Source organism: Eutrigla gurnardus, assembly GCF_963514095.1.
Source record: "Eutrigla gurnardus genome assembly, chromosome: 12".
NCBI lineage: Eukaryota > Metazoa > Chordata > Actinopteri > Perciformes > Triglidae > Eutrigla > Eutrigla gurnardus.
The window spans coordinates 20574430-20584044 of NC_139926.1; the positions used below are offsets into that span (position 1 = coordinate 20574430).

Here is a 9615-nt window from a genome sequence, read left to right on the forward strand (position 1 = left end):
ATGCATTTAATATTCATATCATCCCAGAGCTGTGCATAATGGAGGAAAAACTCCCTATCTTATGTTGTCTGACTCCGTTTTTCCACGGGATTGCCATTTCCCAGCATACCTGTGACTTTTGTCAACACCTACACGCAGGTCAAAGTCACGGTTGCAGAATATATATATATATATTTTAATCATGAGTCATACATATATATACTATAACAAAACCCTGGTTTATTTGGGGATAAAGAACATATCATCTGCAAGCTTCGTCAACACTAAAATGCAGCTAATTTGGGAGTGGATGCTCAGTCTCACAATATTATCAATAAAACAGCTCCAGGATGTATTTTGAATGAGTCATCAGAGCCCCAGATTTATGGTCGCTTGTTCCTATTTACAAATTCAAACCAAACTGTTCGACACCACATGGGTAAAGGGATAAATGATGCTCTAAAGTGAGTCGTGTCCCCCTTTATTCTGTGACACACGATTTCCCAGAACTGCTCACAAAGCACTGCACTAAAATAGTGTCCGCTGTTTGTGTTTGTTTGGATATGGTCTGATTCCTTAAAACGAACACATTGCATCGATGCATCCTCTTCCACCGTCCACAGGCCGAGTCTCTCAAAACTGTGTAAACGTTGTTCGTTTTTCAAGAACCTCGAGGTAATCGGGATCGATGTGAAGCTTCGCTTTCAGTTCCCAGTACTCGCTCCTGTTGGGCTCCACGTACACAGTACTTGGCGCCGCGCAGTAGAGTATCGTCTGTTGTATTCTTTCTGGCGACGTGTATTGATGCCTCGCGTCGAAGTCCGAGGCGTACTGACCCGGCGAGCGTGCCGCCGTGTGCCTGCATGGTAATGTGTTGCTGTAGCGTGCGTGCTTGTCGGGCTCCAGCACGTCTCTGTAGTAACACTGATCGTCTTGGTGAGCTCCGGAGGGCTTGTTAAGAGGCTCCGGAGTGGTGGCACTATATTCCGAGCTTATGACATTACTGGCTGCCTCTTCGTCCGAGTTAGCCAGAAAAGCGCCGCTCAACTCATCAAAGTCTCTAAATCCATCCCCCGACTTGCTGTCCGTCGGCGTTTGGGCCGCAGCTCTGCACGTGGACTCTGTGGGAGGTGGGATGTACTCGTACACATGTCCGGCAGACGTTCTGACTTTGGGGATGGATCCCTTTTTGTAAAGGCCGTACTCGATGTTCAGAGAGCTGATGCAAGCGTTCATGGAGTTATTGTGCTCGTTTTGACTCTTTTGGCGGCGCTTTTTCATCACCACGAACAATCCTGCAGCCACAAACACAGACACGATGAACATGAGGAGAAGGGCGAGAATCATCACGGATAAAGGAATGGCGCCGTATTGTGTGTCGGAGTCCAAAGATGTTTCTATGGTGATCGTGCTGCCGGGGAAAGATTCCTCCGAGGGTGGGATAATGGAGGCGAGTATATCAGAGTTATTAGGGCAGAAATTAGCTGACTTAATGTATCTCATGTCCTCCCCGGCTAGCCTCTTAGGCGAGCCACAGATGACGTTGTTTACAACTGTGCCTGTGCTGAGCTGCTCCAGCCACATCTTCAGCTCCAGTATGCTACAAGAGCAATCCCAGGGATTCTCAAACAAATCCACTTGCACCAGCGCCGTAAGCTGATCCAGCACGCCGCTGACTGGCAAGTACCGCAGATGGTTGCTACGGAGATTCAGCCGGGCTAAGGTCAGGCCATTAAATGTCCCCACTGGCAACGTCTTCAAGAGGTTGTTGTTCAGGAACAGAAGCTGAAGTTTTGGCACGTGCTGGAAGGTGTCCGAAGCGACCTCTTTAACGACGTTGTATTCTAAATACAGGAACTGCAGAGTGTCCAGTCCATAAAACATGTCGGCTGCAAGACGGTCAATCAAATTCCCGTTCAGGTACAGCCTCCTCAGGTGGGTCAAATCGCCAAAGGCTCGGTCGTGTATGCGAGACACTCGATTGTTGCCGAGGTGAAGCAAATCTAAACCCGTCGCATCGACGAAATCTGATCGACGCACCACGGGGATGTAATTCCCCGTTAGATACATCTTTTTGGGATTGTAAGGTTTGGGATTTAAGTCGGAGATATGCTCAATCTTTCGCTCCTGGCAGTTCACATTCAGGCCAAGGTCGGAAATTTGAAGGTTGCAAGTGCAGGCAGCTGGGCAATCTAAAGGCACGGGGGATTTGGTCTGAAAGGAAATAATTTGCCCATAATTTTGTGGTATATTCGACGGGACGCGAGCGGTGGGCCTTGATTTTAATTTGCCTGACTGACGAGGTCCCTTGGTGGGTCTGGATGAGGACCGCGCGATCCCAGATGAGGTGAAGGAGGCTGTGACTAGAGCCGGCGTGGTCCTACGGTATGCATCGGTGCTCAAATGTGGCAGGGGTGGCATCTCATATTCAGCGATGGCTCTCCTCGGGCACAACTCCTGTTTTGAAACCTCATCAAGGTCCCTGCCGTGCAGCCGGAAAGGGAACTCGCAAACGACATCGCCGACCAGAGCCGTGTATGATATGCTCTCGAGCCAGGTTTTCAGAGCGATGAGCTCGCACGAACAGTTCCACGGGTTCTCCTCCAGCTGCAGCTCCACAACGCCGTTCATGTGCTCGAGCAGACCTGAGTAGGGAAGCACTTTGAGCTGATTCCCCCTCAAGTCCAGATGAGTTAATGGCACATACTGGAAAATGTTCACGGGCAGAGTAGATATCAAGTTGTCATTTAGAATCAGGACCTCCAGATGTCGAAGCCGGCCCAAGGCATTAGGCGCCACGTGAGTGATAGAATTATAATCAATTTGTAGATATTCCAGACTTTCAAGGCCAAAGAAAAACTCTTCCTTCAGGGCATCGATTTTGTTATTGTTGAGATGCAATCGCTTTAATCCTTGAAGTCCATTAAAAGCTCCCGCTTCCACCTCAGTTATGTCATTATTTCCCAGGTGCAATATTGTAAGTCCTTTGTACTCAACGAAATCATCGGCAGATAGCTTTTTCAAAAGGTTCCCCGTGAGCAGCAGATGATACGGGGAGAAGTGCATGGGGCTTATGTCTGAGAGGCTGACAATGCCTCTGTTTTCGCAGCCCACTGTCAGGATCCCCTCTCTTTCTTCACAGGCACAAAGTCTTTGACACACTTCGCCATAACTGCCGAGCATCTCACCGGTGCACACCGACGTTAGCAAAACACATGAAATCCAAAGATGCATTTTCCTGCAAAAATGGCGAGCTCACGGTCCCTGCTAAGGTATCCTCAATGTCATCTAGAAATAAAAAAGACACACACGTTGACGTGAGACAGGCAGACTGCAACAACTTCCACACTAACAAGCTCGTATAGCCTGGCATGAGTCAAGGGTTCATTTGCTGTAACCCAGGGGTTAGGCTACTTCTATCTGTGTGGCTGCTGATTTTAGAAGGGCTCGAACAAAGCGGGACAGAAAGCAACTCCTTCAAGCTATGAAGAATACAAAAAAAAAAAAAAAAAAAAAAGCAAGGTCAAAGCAAGACGTGAGCACAAAAACAATGGTCTAAATCCGCCGTGAGGGGGGGGGCGGGAAGCCACATCGCATTTGCTTGACACCGACATGCAATTAAATACGAGTGAATGTGATGATATGTAAATTACAGGTTAGCTTTGCCTTGTCAGGAATAAGACAGCCAGCATAATTTCCTGTCTAAGTCCCGGTGAGGGGGAAATACGTACCTCACGCACATTGATGAAGATGTGGCTCGTCTTTTTGGGGGGGGTAATTTCTTCTTCTTCTTCTTCTTCTTTTTTTTTGTTTGTTTGTTTAATCCGTCCAAAAGGAGAGAGGGATGTATTCAGCCCGAGTGGATTCCTTCGTCGCCTCTGATGCACCGGGGAGGATGAAAGAAACGCTGATCAACCATAACTGCCAAACGCTTCTCTTTAACCACGCGGTGCCGGAGGAGACGCTGCTATGCCTGGTAACAAAGTTGCTTATTCGCCCTCTCTCTCTCTCTCTCTCTCTCTCTCTCTCTCTCTCTCTCTCTCTCTCTCTCTCTCTCTCTCTCTCTCTCTCTCCGTGGACGCTCACGCGCACGCACGCGCGCACGCTCGCCCGGTGGTCGGGAGGATGTCAAGTCATTTCATGCACAAAGAATCAGCGCACTGAAGCATCGAGATACAACCCCCCCCCCCCCCCCCCATCCCCTAAAAAAGAAAGATGTTGACCTACCTACAGAAAAGATGTCCCCAAACTATCAATAACGTGCGCCGGGCCGTTAAAGCGCTTATCTCATTCATCCTGTAAACAAAACCACCACCAGTGCCAACTCACATCCGTTTCTCATAATCTGTCGATAGAGAGATAAAAAGAAGATAAAACACTCGTCTTTATCTGGAGGAATTGATCAGACCTACATCTTTCCCACTGGCAGAACCATCTATTTACATTTCCAGCTGCTATTTTTGGAAATCTCTCCACAGTCACAGTGTTGCCCATCACTTCTGTTACCCAGAGGTCAGAGGCTATTGATTTTGAATGGTTTGTGGTGCTGTTGGAATATTTTCTGTAAAATAAATCAAATAAATCCAGGTAGCAGAAAACCATAAAATGAGCTGTCACACGGATTCCCATTTCAGCTCACGGAAAGCTGCTCTAAAGTGCTTATAAGGCCTGTGCAGAACAGCCTTAATAATCATGTCATCCACTGCCCTAATGCATGAACACACACTAGGGCTTTGCCATGGTAGGGGTGTGTGTGTATTGATCCACCCTCACCAGCTAGAAAAAAAATCAACTAATAGGCCTACTCTGGAAATGGTTTATTCAAATGAAACAGTCACATGGTATCAGTTTGTTTTCATCTGGTATGATGAGGGTGAATTATTCAGCATCTGAACCGATGGCACATGTTGCATCAAACAAAACAAACAAAAAAAAAAAGTAAAGAAAAAGACCCGACCTGGGCATCTCCATGCGATGATGCGTTTGCAGGGAATACATGTCAAGTATGGCGTTGTGTATCGCCGTGTCCTCGTGGAGCTGTATCCATCATCCTCCCCACTTGGCTCATGCTCACATGGGAGGAAAGCACATCAGGGACACTGCCCGTGGCTCATATTAAAGAGTATGAAGGCTGTATTCAGCCGGCATGCAATTCATTTGTGCCTCTGTTTCCTCTGCCTTCAGAGGGTTCGTGCTGCATATTGGGCTAGGCCCTCAGCATTAGCTATAAACCCCATCATTACACCACTATTTCTGCATACATTTGCATTCATGCTTGTTTGCAATACGATAAGGGGGATTGTGCAGCTGCCACGGTAATAGCTGCCATCCCAAACATCTGAATGAGAGACATCATTTTCTTTTTTTTTGGAATATGAAATGCTTTTTTTTTCTCTCTCCCAAATTGGGTTGTGTTCACACGTTTGTGTCTCTGCAGTATAATAATTCATGCTGTTCAGCCACGGTCACGATGTGCAGAGGGAAGACGAGGCGCACACAGGCGATGCATGACACGAGCATCATCTCTCCAAGTCTTCCACGACGATGAACATTATCTTCACCAACTGGAAGCAGAAGACAGACACACACATGGACATGCGCGCACACACACACAAAAAAAAGGAATTAGCATCACAAATGACTGGGGGAAAAAAAATGATGATGACTAACAATTATGTGCTCCAAGGTCAGAAATACGCAAATGGAGCTGGAGTTGTGCCACGGAGGATGATGGGTAGTGCTCGGATACATGTTCCTTACAGATGGTGCGTCGCACTTTGTCATCTGTGTCCAGCTGGAGCGTACAAGCACACTCCGGCATCCCAGTGAACTTTTCTGCTGTTGTCTGGCGGGAACATCTCACAAACGTTTGTTGCATCAGAAGCTAAGTTATACAGCAAGCACACATCTTTCTGAGATCATTGTGTCAACACATTATGCAAGGACTTTTTTTTCTCTGTGGTACTGTAATAGTCTTATCTGAGTTTTAGTCTCCAGAGATCACTGTAAAACTGTTGGCCCTATGATTGCACAAGTCTAAATATAAATTGATGCAACATGGAAAAGGAAAGAATACAATTTTGATCATTTCCTGTAATCTTGTACATACAAGCCGGTCCCTGCTACTGAAACAACCACAAAGTCAGCGGGGAGACGGTCAGATGAGGCTTTGAGAGAGGCCTTCAAAGAGCCAGGCTTCAAAAACATCGTGTCCATCGGGGAGGTGCAGTGTTTTCCCAACAAGCCCGACAACAAGTGACTGACAGAAAGAGGTCTTTTATGTCGGGGACGAAGAAGAACTGAGGTGGGTGCAGAAAAAAAACGACAGCATATGAAGAGGGAGATCAGGGAGGGCAGGAACCGTCGCAGGAGGAACACCGAGGACAAACTGCAGCAGAAGAATGTGAGTGAGTTTGTAGAAGCATGAAAAACATCTTTGGTTACAAGGAATCTAACAGCAGGCAGTCTGAGAACATGCCTCCCAGAGTATCTCTGGTCTCCCTGGAGGGGGCGGGGGAGAAAAAGATGATGGCCGCATTATCAGCCATCATGGCGGACACTTCTCACCCCCCACGTGGATCCCTAAGTGCCCAGGGCAGCAGCTCCATAAATAAAGGCACACTACAACATGTTTTTTCATCTGCTGCCAGGAGACTCCACCATTCTCAGCAGACCATAAAAACACCATTAACCATAGCAACCTTTGAATATGAGTATCAACTATCACTATCTTTCAACATAACGTGGTCAAACATGCTGCTTTTTACACATTTTCATTCCAACTTATTCCATATTGTTGATCTATGAAAACCTATTTTTATTTACTTCTAGTGCAACATTAGACATCGTACATCTAATGTGTGACACGGAAATTCCAATTACTTGAAAACTAAATGTTATCTTTGTTTTTCAAAAACAAGATGGCTGCTGGTTTCCCTCTTGACCGTTTGGGTCCTCATTGTTGGTTCTTCATCCTGTGAGCGACCCCTGCACCCCATTTCACCCACCGAACTGCACCCTCTGACCTCGTCTGCTTCATCCTGACCCACCTGGCTGGCACGCTGGTGTGAATGGACATTGAGGTGGACATGTGGGCTTATTCCAATTGACCTTTAGAGGACATCCCGTTGTTTCTGGTGTCTTTTTATAATTGCCATTTTCCCAACTACAGCCCCTATTACACCCTCAGCCCCCCCCTGTGGTGTGTGTGTGTGTGTGTGTGTGTGTGTTGGGTCTATTATATTTTTCCAAGTCCAATATTCTTTGCTTGAGTCTTTCCTTGTCCTCTCTCTGGTGCTTTGTGGTAATCTCTCTCTCTCTCTCTCTCTCATATATATATATATATATATATATATATATATATATACTTTTTAGGACCTGTAATATTTCTCAGCTGTTTTACTGCCCTGCCCTGCCGCTGTGGCACTTTAACGCTCCCTTGTGGGATCAATAATGTTTTCTTATTTCATAGCAGCCATTGACCGTATCCAGTGCCACCGACTCAAGATCATAACGTTTTTATATCAAGGTCCCATCAATAGACATCTAGCTGTGGACGCCGTGAGAAGAAGTTCTGTGTTATGAAGTATTTGAAGTCTTTCATTCTCTCCGGTTAGTAAACGTGCAGCTCTCCCACATTTCCTCTGAGACCTTGGAAATGTGGTTGAGGGCCGCTGGTGTCCCACGACCCCCCATCACCACCGTCCCCCCTGCGTGGGCACCGCTGCTCACAACAAGGAAGGGAATCAGAGCTTTTGTTTTTATGCTAACAGCTGTGGCTCCACCTGTTGGTCAACTTAAAGAAATGCAAAGAGCAGAGACTTGAGAGTAACTGGTGGTTAATGACAGTCATTCAGGTGTGAGCATTAATTTGGTAGACGCAGTTCTTCCCATTACCCCCTCTGAATTTACAACAGCATGAAATTATACTCTTTTTAAAAGTCACTAAATCCAAATGATTTCATAGTTAACAATGAACATGGTGCTGAATCACTGCTAAGATGATTGGAAAGAGAATAATGAGGAGAGAAAAAAAGATTTGTTCAGTACAGGTCAGGTCAAATGAAATTGCACCTGCAGCATTAGAAATTGATAAAAGAGAGAAGAAAAAAAAACAGTATTTCTGTTAGCTGCCTTGTTAACAGTTGAGGCGTGGCCTAAGTTATACAAGAGAGGAGCCTTTTGAAGAGGTGAGTCGTGATCATGAAGCAGGAAACCATTATAACCAACAGTCATGGTGAAGATGGAAAAAGATGTCGGTGTCCTTGAGTTTCACTGTTTCTTTTAACGGTCAGAGAGATTGTAATTGCTTGCTTGCTTTAGTGTGATCTCTGACATGAAGAAAAAAGAGGGTTTACTTCAACGTCAACAGCAGCACGTGTATAATGACTCAGATGAACATTGTAGAGTATATTTAGCACAATACACATGTATCAAATCCCTTTACTTTTGTGTTATTTCTGCCGTTCCGTACTCTGACTCTTCCTCTCGTTAGATTTATGTGATTGGGTAATTATCTGCACCAAATGAAGCGATCTACAATGTGTAATTTTGACTCAAACCTCATGGTGTCACTGCTGACTCAGGAATGCCTTTTGTTTAGTCAACCTTCAATACTACTCCCTTTGTTATCTCCTCCTATCACTGGGATGTGGCAAAATGTAATGATTCACCGCTGGGATAAAAATAAATCTAATTTGGGTCTGAGTACATGTCAAAGAAAACTCCTCACAAATCCACCGATTCGTGTGAGGATGGACCAACTTCAAAAACCCGTCACGTGATTAAATGCTTAGCGCAGATCTCGATGCTCTGATTCCAAGCTGAGGGTGACAGTTTCTGTTTGAAGTTAATTGCCTGATTGTTCAACAGTAGCACACTGTAGGTTCTTTTCGGAGTGCGTTCTCCCTTAAAGCTGTCACATACTGGCTCGGGGCAAAAATGCTCTCTTCATTTGATTACCATTTCCTTTCATTGCTGTCACACATATTTTAAAGCAAAACAGACACCAGAAATAAAAAAAAACACACACAACAGGCTTTAATTAGAGCTTTAAGTATTTCAGAAACGCTATAACAGGAAGCACTAGCCTCAATAACGTCGCCTCACGTGGCTGGAAGAATAAGAGCCAAAAACAACGCCAGCCACCACTTGAAAATGCTCCATGTGGAGACCAAAGGGCGGTCGGGGAGCACAGCTATCTTCACAGTTCCTGCTTGGGTCTGATGGAAGCAAGATAAAGTCTTGACATGTTCAGTGTGAGGTCAATTGCTGTGTGGTGTCTGTACCCAGATACCAGGAGGGTTTCCTACCCCTCTTAATTAAATACTACAACCACCTTATCTCCACTTTCCCCGAAGACTAAAGAACGTCTTTTCTTTGGCTGACAGATCAAATGCTAATGAATAAACAAGCGAGGCACATTCATCGTGAGAGTCTGGAACCAACAACTTTGCAGTCCTTTTTTTTCTTTTTTTCCCCCGGAGAACTGCAAAAACCACACGATGCAGGAAGATCTCTGTGGGGTTTATCTCTGACTCCGATGACTAAGAGGTAATTACCGTGGTCGGAGAGGTCGTTGTGGAACGGAATGGAAAAGTAACTGTGTCGGGAATTCAACAGTTACATTTAACCAAG

The 9615-nt window shown here is 45.6% G+C and overlaps 1 protein-coding gene across 1 annotated transcript; it reads right to left on the reverse strand.

Moving 5' to 3' along the window:
- Positions 1 to 334: 334 nt before the first annotated feature.
- Positions 335 to 3751, reverse strand: slitrk5b (SLIT and NTRK-like family, member 5b). The gene is made up of 2 exons (XM_084023157.1): positions 3711 to 3751; positions 335 to 3267 (listed from the first exon to the last, which is right to left on the reverse strand). The coding sequence occupies exon 2, from the start codon at positions 3211 to 3213 to the stop codon at positions 613 to 615; it is 2601 nt and encodes an 866-aa protein (XP_083879283.1). The 5' UTR covers positions 3214 to 3267; positions 3711 to 3751; the 3' UTR covers positions 335 to 612.
- Positions 3752 to 9615: the final 5864 nt, after the last annotated feature.

Coding starts and splice junctions, on each gene's coding strand:
- slitrk5b (XM_084023157.1), bottom strand. CDS start 3,213: ATGCATCTTTGGATTTCATGTGTTTTGCTAACGTCGGTGTGCACCGGT.